Here is an 18,331-nt window from a genome sequence, read left to right on the forward strand (position 1 = left end):
GGAGGTATTCCGAGGCCTGAATTGGGAACAATTCGGGATAAGAGTTAATAGATAATACCTAAACGATGAACGATTCGCTTACGACATCGCATTGCTGAGTCACTCAGGAGGTGAACCGCAAATTATGATCAATGAGTTAAACAGGCAGAGCAGAACGGTGGGTCGAATTAACATTAACAAGCCGAAAACCAATGTAATGTTCACGAGTCTAGCAAGGGAACAGCAGTTCACCATTGGCACCGAGGTGCGGGAAGTGGTAAAGGAATACGTCTATATAGAACATGTAGTGACAGCTGATACGAATCATGAGCATAGCGCTAAGAGCATAGCGCACGCGCAGTGAGGCACAATAGCTAAGTGATGATGTCACGCGCTGCGCTGCGCAGATACCAGCGAGGCGACGGCGCGCGGCGAACACCTGTGATCGGCGCAGCTGGTTGCCATGATTACGGCGCATGCGCTGAAATGACTAGCGCGGACCACCTGAAATGCGCTGCTGACATGCCCCGTGTAGCTCTCGCTACAAAACGCTTCGTAATGAGCGATGCCTCAGTTCATCATCATCATTTATTTTCTCTTACAGGCCCCAATGGGGCATTACATAAGTGAGGGGGGATGGTAATAACGGGTCACAAAGATAGAACACAAATATAAATGCAAGCGAAAATAAACGCAGTAAGCGTATTGAAATTAACAAGGCAATAAATAGGCAAATAGAAAGCTTTTCACATGTATTTAGAGAAATAAGCAATCAATAAGTTTTTAACTTTTACTGAGTTGGTTTCATTGACAATACCGTCAGGAAGTACATTCCACTCGGACATAACAGTTGCAAAAAAGGAATTATTGAGATCGTTAGTGCCACCATGAATACGCTGAACACTGGTGCAATTAAACAAACGTCGGGAGGATCTAAAGGAGGCAAAATAAGGCTCTCACGTAATTGCGGGAAACTATAATAAAGTTTTTGAAATAGACAAAATCTTGCTATCTTACGCCCTGATGAAAAGGGAGTCAGACCAATGGAAGATTTGATATTCGTAACGCTCAGCCGAGAATCATATCTGGATGTTATGAAACGGGCAGCTCCATTTTGGATTGCTTCTAACGCCTAGATTAGGTATTCTTGATGCGGGTTCCAAACAGTCGATACATATTCAAGTTTGGTACGGATGAATGTTTTATATGCAATTAGTCTAACCGCGGGTCGACAAAATGTGAGAGATCGTCAGATGAAACCTGATTATTTGGAAACGTGCGCAGCAAATGACTTGATGTGCTTTGACCAGCTCAGATTACCTGTTATTTCGACGCCAAGATACCTGTAAGATTCAACTTGCGATAGCGCGGTCGTGTTTAGCGTTTATGAGTAGAGCAAGTAAGATCGTTTCCGGGACGCGTCCATAAACTTACATTTAGTCACATTCAACTTCATGAGCCAGGTAGAGGACCAGTTTTGGATTAAGTTTAAGTCGTCCTGCAGCAGAGACTGATCACTATTAGTACAAGTACGACGGTAGGGAACACAATCGCCTGAGAACAGACGAATGAATGACGAAATTCCAGCACGAAGGTCATTAATAAAGATTAAAGACAGAAGCGGGCCAAGCACTGATCCCTGAGAGACTCCAGAGGTAACATTTGTAGCGGCGGAAGGATGACTATCAATGACGGTGTATTGCGAACGATTACTTTGAAAAGAGTGAAGCCATGATAATACTAGTGGGTCCAGAGACAGACAGGAAAGTTTGGTCATAATGTGCTGGTAAGAAACGCGGTCAAAAGCCTTAGAAAAATCGAGGTAAAATATATCTGTTTGAAGTGATGAGTCTAGGTTTAAATGGAGGTCAGTCATGAATTCGAAAAGATGAGTTTCGCATAAATAACCAGAACGGAATTCATGTTAGTTTGAGAAAAAAATGAATTATTATCTAGGTGCGTTGCAATGTGAGAGTAAATGAAATGTTCGATGAGCTTGCATGCAATGCACGTTAGCGAGATAGGTCGATAATTGGACAAATCGGAGCGAATCCCTGCCTTAAAGGTGGGTACTACTCTAACTTCCACTCGGACGGGATTTGGCCACTGGAGATAGAATGGGTGAAAATGATTTGTAGGATGCGGCTGGATATTAACTTGGTACATTTAAGAATTTTGGCATATATGTTGTTGGGCCCAGGGGCACTGGATACCTTTAGGTTATCTATGAATTTACATATACCATCAAGGAAAACACTTCTGTCAGATCCCGTAAAACTTCTTGCTCCGCCGCGAAACATCACTCCAAATACTTCCTATTGTAGTGCTGCTACGGTGCGAATGGGTGCTCACGTGAAGCTTCACACCATTTTTCAATGCAAAGAATTATGCAACCGTACAGCAGTGATCTCGTTCACGACGATCGAGCCTTCAGCATACCGTGCACCATGAAATTGCTTCCGAGGCAAAATTATCGGGGTTTGGCGTGCACCGCTGAGTCCCGGCACACTCTTAGTCATTAAGGTTTGTGAAATGCACGACACTTGGCGAGGTAGGTCAAGTAGCAGTCGGCCCGGAGACCGTAGTGGCATCTGGCGTCTTGATGTGTTTGTGTTCTAAGACGCCTTATGGAAAGTGCAGGGTGCAGTCGTGGAGCACTAAGCACACTCCGATTTTCGACATGCTTACAGATGGGTGGCGGGACATCTGCATCAGTATTAGGCGACAGAAGCGACCGAGAGCGGGAGTCGGCGGACGTGCAAGAATGTCTCCGGCACATCCGTATTGTGAGGCTAGCCCAATCGCAGACACCGGAGATGCATGCGTAGTTCTAATTTCAACGTGAAGGATACTCGCGACTCTTGTCTCCTCAAACGCGCACTGTGGTAGCTTTTGCGGCCAGCGCTGCCCCATTACCTGCCCAGACATCTTGTTCCTTGCACGCGGTGCAGGAGCCAAGAGTCGCGACATATGTCGCATCAGTGCTCCGCTAGGACGCTTGGGAAAGCGTATATTGCGGAATTTCTTCTCCAAACTACTCTTTTCTTGCAAGCATAACGCTGTGCTTAGGGAATCCTTAGAGCGCGTGTAATATTCAGCTCCGTTGCCTAACGGCTTGACGACGATGAAGTGCAACCGGTCGCACGCTCAATCACAGCTAGCGATGTTTGGGAATTCGTGCGCAGGATGAACTCTGGCACGTCTCCGGCAGCTCACGGCATAGCAGTTAAGTTCTACAGAGCTTTCTGGCTCCACTTCTAACCCGCTCTGGTAGCGACTGTGAATGCCACACTCGTCGGGGAGTTCATTGCACACTCATCTGGTCACGGCCATGGAATGCTGCTTCTGAAACCCGAAGCGGATATGCGCAACCCATCACATTTGCGTCACACATCTCAATCACACACTCCTCACACAAGGACAGCAGCGCCTCTAGATCTGCTTCCGTACAGCTCAGCCCACTTTAAGCTTGTGAAACAGGTCATTGTGACGTCATGCTTTTAAAATTCCATGGAAAAATCAAGGTCTCGCAGAACTTTCTATTTTTTTTCCTGTAAGGTAGAAAGGCTAGCAAATGCAGGAAATTCTCTTCACATTTTTGCATAAGTAAAAGCAGGGCTGTTGAAAAAGCTTGAAGTTCACAATGCAGCCAACCAATATAACCGAAGAAGAAATGTCCTAATGTCCCTATGTCCATGTTTTTTACCATAATTTGAAACAAATCGGAAGAAGAGCTGGAGTCTATGTGGTTTTTTGGCCCCTGTGAGATTCAGTGGCTTGTGTGCGCGTATAAAATGGTCGTGAATAAAGGGAGAAAGCTGTTCCTATGTGGACGAAAAACCACCAGAAAAAGTATTTGTCTTGCAAAGACGATATCGTTTATTCAATTCTGTCTTCTGGTGGCTCATGCATCGGCCGAATACGTCGTTTTATGAACGACATGCTATAGGAGTATTGCAACAACAATGATACTATAGTTGTCCTTGGTTGCTCTTGATTTCTTTTGTTCAAAAACTGCCTGATTGTCGCTAATCGCAAAAGATTCGTTAACTAGGCAAATAATCAAGGCATCAGAAGTAATGATGCCTAGTGCAAAATTTGTCAGCACACCGTCTGCTGTCGTCTCGAATAAAGGGCTCAACTTCCTGCATTCTCTTAATCACTGCACCGACGAAATGTCCGCATGCTCAGAGTAACTTGATTACATCGACAAATCACTATTTTCTGCTTTTTTTTTTCTGCGATGATGGAGCATATATAGTGATGCATCCTGGATAAACTGCTGTTGTCAGTTTAGCGTTGTGTTTTCCTTTCGGCTCCTTTTGGCCTCATTCCGTTGCGCCTCTTCCCTTGATTCAGTCTGACCAACTCGCTCACCAGTTGTACGTAACTGTTATCGGAGTGACTTTCTGGGCGGGTGGGTCTCTCCACTCACGTTGCACGGTTTGCAAGTAAAGTCCGACAGAAGTTGCCGCGGAGGAGAGGTCGTACTTGCTGCAGGAGGAGAGGTCGTACTTTGTTAAAATTGTACTCCGTTCTAAACTTCGCTTCGTAACACGTGTTTCCCTCCCTCGTGCATCGATTGTAGAACAGCTAACACCCTGCTGTTCTATTGGGTTTGGGAAGGAAGGACCGAGCTCCTCGAGCGTACTTACCTTCACCTCGCCCCTGAGAACAGGGGCTGCAGTATGCCGTGCCTGGCCACTTTCTGCCGAGTGGTGTGCGTTAAATGGTTATCGGAGTGAGTGGCTCAGCCGGGTTACGTTGGCCGACCTTTACTGTTCTACTGGCTCGGTAGTAGGTGGATCTTGGTACCACGTGGCTTACGGAACAGCGCACCAACACCGCTCACCCACCCATCTTGCCTTCCATGCTGCCTCTGCGCGCATGCACACGCAGCAATGCTAGTTGTTTACAGGGTAGGCAATGCACGCAATGACCGCCTCTAGATGGTGTGAGGTCCTCTCTTTGTCAGATTTAACGCCGGACATATGCCAGTTGCACGGGCCAAACCAGAAGTGGGCGTACACCCATGTCTCTAATCTCCAGCAGGTGATGTGGGATTTCCAGTGGCGCATCGAGTAGGGAGTGGTCCCCGCCAAATTTAGGATCCATCACTGGACCTTTTAGTTATTGATACGCGCTGCGTTAACTCTTTCAGGTTGAGTCTGAAACTCACATTTTTGAAATATATGTCGTTGCTCGGACATTACGCCGTCTTGCTTCACGCGCCTGCTTGATTCGGGTGTGGCAGGGAGGAGGCCACGCGGGCGTTCGAATTTCTGTTGGTGCAGGCCGTGAACTTGATCATTTGGCAGAATAGGAACGTGGCCTTATATGTGCAGCGATTCCGGCGGCTCATGTTATCGATGCTAGCGCGTCTTTCGAAGTCTTTAGTAAGCTAGCTGGATAGTAAAGGGTTCAGTTCTGGGGAGCAAAGATTCCTCCGGAGGTGCTCGACGCGCCACATCCATCTCAGAAAGAGCCCCTTGGAGCTTCTGACAGCTTCTAAAAACATGCAATTTTCACGAAAAGTGCTCGTACACTTTAGCAAAGAGCTCGCTTTTGATTGCCTTCTAACTCTGTGTTGGAGACGTTTTTCTGCCTTAAACACTGTTTATATTTTGTTCTTGAAGTCGCAGGCGTATGGCTCTCTTTATGTGCTGTGCGAGCCCCATGGATTGCTTGCGGCACGGCAATAAACATGTTGGTCGGTTGGAGCGCCCTAGGGAGTCTCTTGTATCGGTAACCAGTAGCAGAAATGCGCGTCCAAATTACCACTACACCATAACTTTTTCCCTCCTGCACAATACATTTTTCCCTAATTGTCTCAATTATTTATCTCTTGATTTCCTAGCATGATATCCTGTCAATGCAATTGTACTGTGGATACTGTAAATCTTGGCTGTGTCGTTTGAACGGCACCTAAGCGAGCTTCAATGTCGCATTGTCTCCGCGACCACTGGACGAACATTCTGTTTCCTCGTCTTCGTGTTTTGCAATAAATTTTCCTCGAATCGACGTTGCCGTTTTTTGCGCAGGTGGGGAAGCTAATTTATTTTTAGGTAATTTATTTTTTAGCTTTCTACATCGCCGTGCTGTTCTCTTCGCTACAACTCTGGCGATTACGTTCAAGTCAAGAACGGGCGCATGAAAGCTCTCTGTAGCAAAATTTGGCGCTACGTTTACTGATTAAGAATATTTATCCTGTCAGCAAAGTATTTGTGCAGCGGGGCCATGACAATAGAGTGAAAAAATGTTACGTCCAACACTTAAGACTGCTTACGGCACTCACTTGCGTGCCGAAAGCATTGCTGTTTATGGGTGCAATGTTTTAAGGAGTAAGCCTTGCTTGATTCATGAGTGGCGTGGACGGAAGTTGTGGTCGGAAGGTGTCCGCAAGAACTGTCATTCATAAGTTGTGTGGAAGATAAGATAAAATTTAAAATTTTATTAAGCAAGAGTTGAAAGCATATTACATGCAATGAAATAGAAACAAAAATAAAACAAATAAAAAGAATCATAGAAAACAAAAATCAGAATTAGGAGGAGAAAAATTGGGACCAAACACAAAAAACAATAAAATAAAAATAACGAAAATTAAAAAGAGCAAATTGGAAGGAGAAAGAGAGGAAAGGAAAAGGCTTCCGCATTTCCGCTTTTAAGCAGACTTATAGGTGCAATCCATTTTCTCTACATTGATTAAACGCACGCACTGCATGCGCTGCTGAATGGGTTCCGCACAAAATCTTTATAAAACAGTTCTTCACAGCCTTGTATGGGAGGTGTATACGAGCTGCCGCTTATGCCCCTCGTCTTCATTTGTTCCCGTTCTCCTCGGCCTATCGCTGCAGCAACTGTTCGTTTTCGTCTAGTTTCCGTCGTTTCGACCCAGCCTCGCGTTGTTGAAATTCTTTGTGCTCGGCACGCCTCCGTTTCACCGCTTCGGCATTGACCTCAGCATCTCGTAGTCGACACTGCGAGTCCTCAACACGCTTCCGCCTCATGGCTTCGGTGTTCCGAGCGCGGCGGTCTGCCAAAGCCACGGAGACGGGTGCAGTCGAATCGAGCGCGTGCCCTTAGTTCTCGTCGTGGCGCATTGCGTCGCTGTCGAGTTTCTTCGGCATCAGCGTATTTCCACGGGCGACCGCATTTAACTTGTGATGCTGCTGCCGATGTCGTCGCTGCAGACACCGATGGTTCAGCACCCACAGCACGAGCGCACACAGAACCAGCCGCAGTGAAATCCAACGCCTAAAATGGCGCGCCTGAGGCGGTGCGTGCTGTGCGTGACATCACCTACCACTTGCGCATTTTGCCTCAGCGTGCTCCATCTTCCTAGTCGCACGCCAGCTGCGGCTTTTTGCTCCGTCGGCGTCCGTGTGCTGACGTCACCCTCTGTTTGTAACATCTCCGTACACACACAGACACCACGGTCTTCCCTCGTAATGCGGCTAGTAAGGCTTTCGCCTCCAAATCAAAGGACTGACAAGATCATCCAAATGCCGTCCGTCGCATCTGCGGCAGGGTGCAAGAAAGTTTGTTGCATTGCCAACTACCCAATGTTAGAATAGTACTGACTAAGGCACGCAAGCTAGTCCGGCGAAAACAATGAAATGCACCGAGCAAATAAAAGATGAAATGACGTTTCGGCTCCTACACGGGAGCCTTATTCACAATAATGTTTTAGTGTGAGCAAGGCTCTCGCATGGGAGCTGAAAACTCATTTGATCTTTCCTTTTGATGCCTTTAATAATTTTCGGCATGTTCCATCCCGACCAGACGAACTTCCGTCAAACTCTTCAAGCGAGTCCGAAGCCTGTGTTGGGTTATGTAGATTCGTCACGGCGCATTCGGTTTTGCGGTGCCGTGATTATTTCTGTCGGCTGTTCAGGAAAGCGTTCCTTGCGTTTCAATGAAGTCGCAACGATTGCTTCCGGCTAAGCATTCGTTACGCACACTTTGGTGCTGGGGTGTTCATCTCAGGAGAAGGAAGACGTTAAACATAAACTGAAGCATATATTATGCATGAAGGGCATAATTTTAAATCACGATTTTATGTCACGATTTTAAATATATGTGTAATAGTATATATGTCGCCGACGTTACCATGCTTGACAGCACTTGGCCTCCGCGGTCAGGTTTTTTTTCTTTTTGCTGTTTTTCTATAATATAATTGCTTTTGGGGGGAAAGTAAATGGCGCAATATCTGTCTCATATATCGTTGGACACCTGAACCGCGCCGTAAGGGAAGGAATAAAGGAGGGACTGAAAGAAGAAAGGAATAGGTGCCGTAGTGGAGGGCTCCGGGATAATTTCGACCACCTGGGGATCTTTAACGTGCACTGACATCGCACAGCACACGGCCGCGTTAGGGTTTTTCCTCCATAGCATTCCTTATTCCTGGTTAAGTTTTCCTTGGCACTCACTCGCCTTAGAACAAAGTTGCGGCCTTACGGGTCTCAAAAATTGCTAATAAGGCATAAGAAGAGCACGAAAGATCAAGTGCTAAGCGTAATACAGTATTTGATAGCACTCACCTGAAAGTGAGTTCCGGAACCATCCCGTACCGCTCGGATTGCAAACGAGTACTGCAAGCCCGCATACAACCATTCGTTGACCTTATTCGTGAACTCTACGCCACTATTTCCTTTAAGCACTGCAAAGGGATTGTCATTGTAGAATTTCATTATTACGTAACCGGTGCCGCTATAGACGGACCAGTCCATGCTGAAAGAAAACGAGAGGAATAGTTATGTTAGTGGAGCACCATTTAAACGTCCTGACGCTTATGCCGGACCCACATTAAACCTTGCATTGCGTATCGCGATTACTCCCGGCGGCGCTTCACGGTAAATCACATGAAAAGCGTTGGCACTACAAGGTAATTTGCGGAGAGACCCATTAGTACTGCTGCTTTCAAGAAAGGTTTACCGAGCCGCCACAGTGGCTCACTGGTCTGTAAAAGAATACGTTTCAAAATGCGCGTGGATGATGCCACGCTGGCGTTTTTCTATGGGAGCCGAAGCCGGCGGATGTAACACGGGTGGCCGCATTTGAATGGGAAGGGTGTGTGATTCGTTTGTCTGCTATGAGATATCAGGGCATAGTAAAAAAAATCTTACAAAGTACCCAAAAGGCCTTCTTCCAAACTACCAACAAGGCATTCTGAAGTAACAGTCTGCGAGTTAGCGCAAAAGAAGCACAATATTCTGCTCAGTGCTCAAAAAAATATTCAAATTTTACTAGCACAAGAATTATCACAGCAAAAAGAATGCAATGCTACCAACAGGTAAACTGGTAAACTTGAACAGAAATGTGAGAATGAAGCAGCACGGCTGTAGAAAGAAGCAGCAGTACAAGTACACGCCCACTTCGAAATAAAAAACCCAGGCGGAGATCACTGGGGCAGTACATTTTGTGACTCAGTATTGAAACCATGGATTAGTGCCTTAAATTTGTTAAGTGTTAGTTTTGGTAGCGATAATAAATGTGAAGCTCTTCCAATGTTGAACCAGTGCCTCCTCTATACTTTCTGTGCCTGGGAAAAGGAAAAGCGAACAATGGGAACCGGCGTCAAGGCTAGTACGGCCTTTCGCCGCCACGCGCCGCCACCGGAGTAGGATGCCCGTCGCATCACCGTCGCTCATGGAAACGCAGACCGTTCGCAGCTGTTCTGTCGTTGACTTTTCGCCTGCGTTCATGTTGTGTCAAGTGCAATCGAAACTTTTTTAAAAGGGAGCTTGGAAGCTCTTGTCGCTAAGGGTAACCGGCCCATTTCAGTCGTGTCGTTTGCGGCTATTGCTGTGCAATGCGCTCGCGCGTCGTCTGCTGCGCTGATATGACAGCACGCGCCTGCTTGAATCCAATTCGTGAAAAATTGTTCTGTCACCTTTAAGCTCGCTTCTCTGAGGGTCCTTATTTGAAAGCAGTGTTTGGATACAGCTAATACTGAAAGCTTGGGCTCTGAAAAAGCCCTGTTGCGGGCTGTTTACTCATGTAACAGACGATGCAAGCCGGAAAGGCATGCGCTAAGTAGCACGCAAAGCCGTTAGACTGCTTCCAAAGCGATACCTGATCCCGCGTTTCCTTCGTGAAGTTTTTGAGAGTTACCATTGTCGCCACCGAAGCCACAGTTGGCGCCAGAAAATGTGGAGCTGTGCCATGTGGTATCATCATTTGATCGGCCGCGCACTTTCCTGAGCACTGTTTCTCAAGTCGCAGTGCTGACGCTCAAATTTTAGCGGTACGCGCGAAAAATATGCCCTGCTTTCAGTGCAATCAGTTATGTAACGCGGCGCTGCACCATCTGCCTGAAGATAGCACTGCGCGGACTACCTCAGCGCGACGGGCCTTCAATCCTTCTTTTAACTTTCTAACTTCCGCATTCCTTCTTTTTTCGTCTTATGCCTCATGGCACACTCTTTGAATAACAAAAGATATAGGGGTTCATGTATTCAATAACGGTGCGTTGTGACTCAAAACCTACTCGAAATCGAAATAAAAAACATTTATTGTGATGCCCAACTCCCACATGGCAGGTTCGCGTACTTTCGAGTTTCACAGTCTCGCGTACTTTGGCGAAAGAGACTTTTTTGCAAAATGTTTAACTACGTCATGCTTCTCAGTAACATTCAATGCGTAGTTGAAGAGGAGAGGCTTCAGGAAACGAACCGGTTCATGAGCTTAATTAAGCCTGTGCTCGTTGGTGCCGTCGCTCTTGTACTTAGCAACTCTGAAGCACAAAGAGCTGGGACAGTGTGCTCTACTAATTAATGTAGCGAGAGGCTTTTGCAAGGTCTGATCTTCCGGCAAGGCGCGGTCAGCAAAAGCTCCTATTGTGTCGAGAACGTAGAGAAGTTGATCTGACGGTTAGAGCAGCACATCTAGGTCTTGGCTGCGGGTGAACTGAAAGAGTGGCTGGTTGCAAACTGTCTTCGTACACAAAGTAAGGTTCTCGCATTATATATGCTCGCCGACAACTCGTGCAATGTAACAGCTCAGATAAGCGGTAGCCGAGTTCTGAAGCGATGGCAAGTGCTGTGGCAAAATTGTGATAGTAAGCCTCTGAAGCACCAATCTTTCCCACAACAGCCTCGGCGCTGCTTGCACAGTCGACGTCAGGGGAGGCTTTGGAGCTGAAGTAGAAGTTGGTTGCACAGAAGACAGGGGATCAGTAGGTATAAGCCTTGGCATCGAAGCACATTCTTTGTAGGCAATATTGGATGCTGAATTAGAAGCAGCGATCATGGTCTTCAGTAGCTTTCCGAGAACTGACAGTGCAGCACGAACATCCAACATGTCGTTACATCCGGATGACATTAGCAAACTGCCAAACAGGGATTCAATTAAATCGCTGTGGAGTTTTCGGATGCGGATGAAAAAGAACTTCTGTTCTGTCAGCAGATATTTGACACACGCCACTGTGGAATAGGAAGTGATCAGAATCGCCTGATACGTCTCGCATGTGAGAAATTCACGGGTATGCCCACATCTTTTTCTTTTTAGCGCATTTAAATATATAGGCACAGATTGCATGCGGAATACGAACTTGGAAAAGCCTCAATAAACATGAATGCAATTAAATACGCATGGAAACGCGAAAGCAAGAATTGCACTGCGCGCGGCCGATCAGCGCCAGCCCATCTTCTCGTATTATCGAAGAGATTGGAGGCACCCGACGCGCCAGACGTATTCTACCATTCTACTCACACAGCGCCGCCATGCGGCAACCGCGAGCGGCGGCGGAGCCGTCGCCCGACGGCCTGAGGAGAGCGTTCGCCCAGGCACAGAAAGTATAGAGGAGGCACTGGTTGAACATGTGCGGTATGAATCACCTTGCAGAAAGGGACGCGTGGCTCTTAGCGCGTTTAAACTCTGTGAATATAATCGAGACGTGAGCAAGTGAGGGGCGGGTGCTCGAAACATCATCATGAAACATACAGGGATGATAACTTTAGTCAAAAAGGAAAACACGCGCATGTCTGCGCAGGAGACACAGTTTCGATCAATTGGGCGCGTTGTATTGAACAAATGACAAGGCGAGAGGCAAGTAATCACAAGAACTGGAAAGAACCCGAAGGTTTTTAAATGATAATGCGTTGTTTAGAACATGTTTTTCGTGCCGATTTTGAATGGCGGATGCGTATTTTATTTCATACCGCAATAAAGTGTTGAGGACAAGTCGGTGTAATCGGCCAAGAGTGCGCTGAAGATTGCGCCCAAGAAATCGGAACACGCGGTTAAAAATGAAACCTTGAGGTTAATGTGGTGATGGCAAGCTAAGCCTGAGTGCAAGTTTGGACTAATTTACTTGCTTGTACCGCGGTCAGCACGCTTAACACGAAAGCTCGATTGCGCGTCCTGCGCTAATATTACAGCTCCTGAGCGCTGGGTGCTGAGACCGAGGCCATGCTCCATTGTGTGTTAGCGGCGGTTTGAGCAAGCTCACGCCTTGCTTCCAACCTAATATTGTTCCAGACCCACGGCCGACGCCTAACGGCGCTAATGCCAGTGGAAGACACACTTGAGCGCCCGTGCTAAGCTTGCTGACGGCGGTACAATCCTGAAGAAGAGTTTGCAGGTTGCGGATTGGCTTAAAATTTACTCTTGTGGTTCCTCGTTAGCTACGCAGTAGCTGGCATTTTTCTCGTGAACTGAGAACGCATGTCATGGCGTGTTTATCTACTTTTCATTTTCCCGTTTTGCCGCGCCAGCACAGAAACAAATTCTTTCGGCAACAATCATCACACTAAGTTTAGTGTATGACTGTACTTGTAGGTTTCAATTTCTTCATTGCTAACCCTATAATCGTTTTGAAACCTGGGCACATATCACATGATACACTTGTATTTAGCTTTAAACACAATTAAAAGCCCTAATTAAGAAGTGTGCTTCTTGCATATGGCATTTAGGTAGCACTGAAAACCGAAGCGAGACTTCTAACCTGAAATATCACGTTAAAACACACAAGCATCAGCCAATATTTTAATATTAAAAGAAACGCAGCAAGGTAAATTATTACTGAAAATTTGGAACAGCAATCGAATTCTGACACTGTCTGTGCCAGGTTCTTAAGAAGGGAGTAATTACTCATGGGTATCCGCCAAAGCACAGCCATTCATTAATCACCAATTAGTTCCTTAATACAAGTCTACTCCAACTTGGAGACTCCCTTAAACACTGGACAAACACTATTCCCACATAGAATTGATATATTTGCTCTCGCCGCACCATATACTGGTCGTCCCTATTAGCTCAGTTTGTAGATCGGCTGCTCCGGTAAGACGGCGGTCCTGGGTTTGAATTCGAAACCGGGGCGAATTTTTCGTCACCTACAAACGTTCTGTGGAAGCTGTGTAGTTTTCTTTTCTACCCGTATGGCTGTGTTTGGGTGGATGCCAGAGAGTAATTACTTCCTTATTACAAATCTACCCCATCTTGAGGGAGTTCCCTGAACATTGGACCAACGTCGGTCACAGGTTACGGAGCGAAAGTAAGAGTTGTGATTGTCACCAGAGCTGCGGTGGATCTGAAATGAAAGAAGGTGTTTCATCCAGTCAACTGCTATCGTGGTCAAAATTAACAAATCCCCCTCCAAGTTCCGAGTCATGGCGCATTGCATGTGGCCGCCATGCACTCCTTCGCAGGTCTCTTCCGCTGCTGAAATTTCGGAACTTGGAGTATACGTTAATAGATACATTTATCATAGCGCGTACAACTACCGCTTACCGTGTGCCGCGCAACGCGAACTGCAAACCGCCACTGCACACGCGCTGATAGCCCGTACGCAGCAGACACGGCGCTGTTGACGGGAACATGGCGCTATTTGGCGCCCTCAGGGAGATCTGCACATGCGCAGTGGCGGCGCAGTGTCCCCTTTCGTGGTTTGCTATTCTGTATGCTGACTTTATCTAACGTTGTCGCCGATAGTAGATTACATGCTTGCTTAGTTGCCGTCCTTAGTTTCTTACTGCGTTTAGCTGCAAAGACGCTGAACGGTTCAGATTACCTCGCTCTATATGGATTATTTTCTCATAAAAAACGACTGCCAGATGTTTTTGGTTAGAGCCGAGTTAAGTTTCCTTTCCCGCCGCAATATTAGACTAAGACCGATATTGGCACAACAGGGAAGCAAGACATAATTGCTAGAGAGGTATATTACATCTGAGAATTGATGGAAATTATTCTGGTTAGAAATTTTTGCAAGTCGAATCTTCTCAACACCTTGCGGCATTTTCAGGCGTGAAACGCTGATGCAGTTGGTTTATTCAAACAACAAAGTATTTGGATACACAACATTGAGATTAAGCACGAATACATGCTTTGCGCGCAGTTCTGAAAACGTTTTGACGCGTATCACACGAATACTTGTAAAACCGATGTGTTCAGATCTAGCTCCTTTAAAACAACTTCTCTTGTTGTATTAAGCACAAATACATGCTTTTCGCGCAGTTCTGAGAGAAAAAGATTTGACGCGTATCACACGAGCACTTGTAAAACCGATGTTCAGATCTAGCTCCTTTCGCTCTAAAACAACTTCTCTTGTTGTATAAAGCACGAAGACATGCTTTTCGCGCAGTTCTGAGAGAAACAGTTTTGACGCGTATCACACGAGCACTTGTAAAACCGATGTGTTCAGATATAGCTCGTTTCTCTCTTAAACAGCTTTTCTCATTGTATTAAACACGAATACATGCTTTTCGCGCAGTTCTGAGAGAAAAAGATTTGATGTGTATCACACGAGCACTTGTAAAACCGATGTGTTCAGATCTAGCTCCTTTCGCTCTAAAACAACTTCTCTCGTTGTATTAAGCTCGAATACATGCTTTCGCGTAGTTGTGAGAGAAAAGTTTTGACGCTTATCACACGAACCCTTGCAAAACCGATGTGTTCAGATCCAGTTAGTTTCGATCTAAAACAGCTTCTCTCATTGTATTAAGCAGGAGTACATGCTTTTCGCGCAGTTCTGAGAGAAAAAGTTTAGACGCCTGTCAAACGAGCACTTGTAAAACCGATGTGTTCAGATCTAGCTCGTTTCGCTCTTTATTTATTTATTTATTTATTTGGTACCTGCATCGCCTTTCAGCATTACAGCAGGGGGGCACTTTCACATTCAAAAAACAAAAAATCATGCACTTAACGCGTAAAAAAAGGCATCATTAGGTAGAACATTAACAATATGTGGCGGCAAAGCATTCCATTCGCGAACTGTTCGCAGAAAAAACGAATAACGGAGTACATCACCTTTAAAAGGAAATTCATGAAGCTTTAAATTGTGGTCCCTTCGCTTCGAGACATAGAAAGGCGGCTTCAAATATTTTGATCCGTCTATGCCAGTCTTGGAATAGAAAATGTTATGCAAAAATTTTAATCTCAGGTTTCTTCTTCGAGTTTTAAGTTCTGGCCACTGAAGATTCCTTTTGCTTTCCGAGACACTGAGTGTCCTGGAATAGTTTCCAAGTACAAAGCCGACTGCCCTATTTTGAATTTTTTCCAATTTGTCAATAAGTTCTTGTGTGTGCGGGTCCCAGCACACTGATGCATATTCGAGTACTGTGCGGACGCGAGTAAAATATAGCTGTTCGTTGAGATGCTGTGGAAGGTGGCTGAAATTTCTTCTTAACAAACCTAATATACCAGCAGCTTTCTTTACGACGTAATTAACATGCTTTGACCACCTCAGGCCAGCAGTAAGATAAACGCCTAAGTATTTAAAATTCTGTTCTTTTTTCAAGGCCGCATGGTTTATAGTGTAGATATAAGCAGGGTAGGAACGCTTCCTCGAAAAGGTGACGTGTACACACTTTTTAGTATTCAAAGTCATGTCCCAATCATTACACCACTTGGCTATCTTATCTAAGTCGTTTTGCAGGCTTTGCACATCAAGTGAACTATCTATAATTCTATAAATCACGCAGTCGTCTGCGAACATTCTGAACGAAGAAGTAACATCAGCATTAATATCATTTATATACAACAAAAAAAGAAGTGGCCCCAGAACAGAGCCCTGGGGGACGCCTGTAGTGACAGAACCATAGTTTGAGGAGCGACCACCAACAACTACACACTGCTGCCGTAGGGATAGGTATTCAGAGATCCATACAATGACTCTTTCATTCAAATTGTAGCTGCGTAATTTAGAAACAAGGAGATCATGCGCAACAATATCAAATGCCTTCTGGAAGTCCAAAAAAATGCAACCAATAACTTTCTGTTTATCAATAGCAACTGCGATATCATAAGTAAACTCAACCAACTGTGTAGAGCAAGACAAACCTTGGCGAAATCCGTGCTGAGCAGGGTTAAGCAAATTGTGTTTAACGAGATGCGACATGATAGAACTGTAAATTACATGCTCCATTGTCTTGCAAGCAATACTTGTTAGAGACACTGGCCTATAGTTTTCTACCAAATTTCTCGGTCCACTTTTATGGATAGGCACAACGCGAGCCAATTTCCAGTCTTTCGGCAGAGTGCCTTCTTGCAAACTCTTTTCAAATAATCGTGTGAAATACAATGACAATGTATCAGCGCAATTTTTGATAACTGCTACTGGTAAATCATCTGGGCCGCTTGCAACCGACGGGTTCACATTGCGCATTAAACAACTTCTCTCGTTGTATTAAGCACGAATAAATGCTTTCGCGTAGTTGTGAGAGAAAAGTTTTGACGTTTATCACACGAACCCTTGCAAAACCGATGTGTTCAGATCTAGTTAGTTTCGTTCTAAAACAGCTTCTCTCGTTGTATTAGGCACGAGTACATGCTTTGCGCGCAGTTCCGAGAAAGTTTTGAGGCATACCACACGAACACTTGTAAAACCGATGTGTTAAAATATAGCTCCTTTCACTATAAAACAACTTCTCTCTTTGTATAAAGCGCGAATACATGCTTTTCGCGCAGTTCTGAGAGAAAAAGTTTTCACGCGTGTCACAGGAACACTTGTAAAACCGATGTGTTCAGATCAAGCTCGGTTCGCTCTTAAACAGCTTGTCTCGTTGCATTAAGCACGAATGCATGCTTTCGCGTAGTTGTGAGAGAAAATGTTTGGACGCTTGTCATACGAAGACTTGGAAAACCGATGTGTTCAGATCTAGCTCCTTTCTTTAAAACAACTTCTCTCGTTGTATTAAGCACAAATACATGCTTTTCGCGCATTTCTGAGAGAAAAAGTATTGACGGGTATAACGCGAGCATATTTAAAACCGATGTGTTCAGATCTAGCTTTTTTTCGCTCGTAGACAGCTTGTCTTGTTTTGTTCAGATCTTGTTCGTTTCGTTCTAAAACAGTTTCTCTCGTTGTATTAAGGACGAATATATGCTTTGCGCGCAGTTCTGAAAACGTTTTGACGCGTATAACACGAATATTTGTAAAACCGATGTGTTCAGATCAAGCTCCATTCTTTAAAACAACTTCTCTCGTTGTATTAAGCACAAATACATGCTTTTCGCGCATTTCTGAGAGAAAAAGTATTGACGGGTATAACACGAGCATATTTAAAACCGATGTGTTCAGATCTAGCTTTTTTCGCTCGTAAACAGCTTGTCTCGTTTTGTTCAGATCTTGTTCGTTTCGTTCTAAAACAGCTTCTCTCGTTGTATTAAGGACGAATATATGCTTTGCGCGCAGTTCTGAAAACGTTTTGACGCGTATAACACGAATACATGTAAAACCGATGTGTTCAGATCAAGCTCCATTCTTTAAAACAACTTCGCTCGTTGTATTAGGCACAAATACATGCTTTTCGCGCAGTTCTGAGAGAAAAAGTTTTGACGCGTATCACACGAGCACTTGTAAAACCGATGTGTTCAGGTCTAGCTCCTTTCGCTCTAAAACAACTTCTCTCGTTGTATAAAGCACGAATACATGCTTTTCGCGCAGTTCTGAGAGAAAACGTTTTGACGCGTATCACACGAGCACTGTAAAACCGATGTGTTCAGATCTAGCTCGTTTCGCTCGTAAACAGCTTTTGTCATTGTATTAAGCACGAATACATGCTTTTCGCGCAGTTCTGAGAGAAAAAGATTTCACGCGTATCACACGAGCACTTGTAAAACCGATGTGTTCAGATCTAGCTCCTTTCGCTCTAAAACAACTTCTCTCGTTGTATAAAGCACGAATACATGCTTTTCGTGCAGTTCTGAGAGAAAAAGTATTCACGCGTATAACACGAGCACATTTAAAACCGATGTGTTCAGATCTAGCTTTTTTCGCTCGTAAAGAGCTTGTCTCGTTTTGTTCAGATCTTGTTCGTTTCGTTCTAAAACAGCTTCTCTCGCTGTATTAACGCAAGCATGAGTACAAAGTAACAGGAAAAAACGCGCGCAACAAATTCGCAGCACTGTAGGC

The 18,331-nt window shown here is 45.1% G+C and overlaps 1 protein-coding gene across 2 annotated transcripts in view; it reads right to left on the reverse strand.

The window, feature by feature from the left end:
- Window positions 1-18,331, reverse strand: part of LOC144130231 (uncharacterized) — a 96,608-nt gene that overhangs the window by 36,140 nt on the left and 42,137 nt on the right. For both annotated transcript variants that reach the window (XM_077664208.1, XM_077664207.1), the window contains exon 3: window positions 8,520-8,709. In XM_077664208.1, the coding sequence (XP_077520334.1) occupies window positions 8,520-8,709 (190 nt within the window). The remainder of the gene's footprint in view (window positions 1-8,519; window positions 8,710-18,331) is intronic.

The sequence above is a fragment of the Amblyomma americanum genome, chromosome 4 (assembly GCF_052857255.1).
Source record: "Amblyomma americanum isolate KBUSLIRL-KWMA chromosome 4, ASM5285725v1, whole genome shotgun sequence".
NCBI classification, from domain to species: Eukaryota; Metazoa; Arthropoda; class Arachnida; order Ixodida; family Ixodidae; genus Amblyomma; species Amblyomma americanum.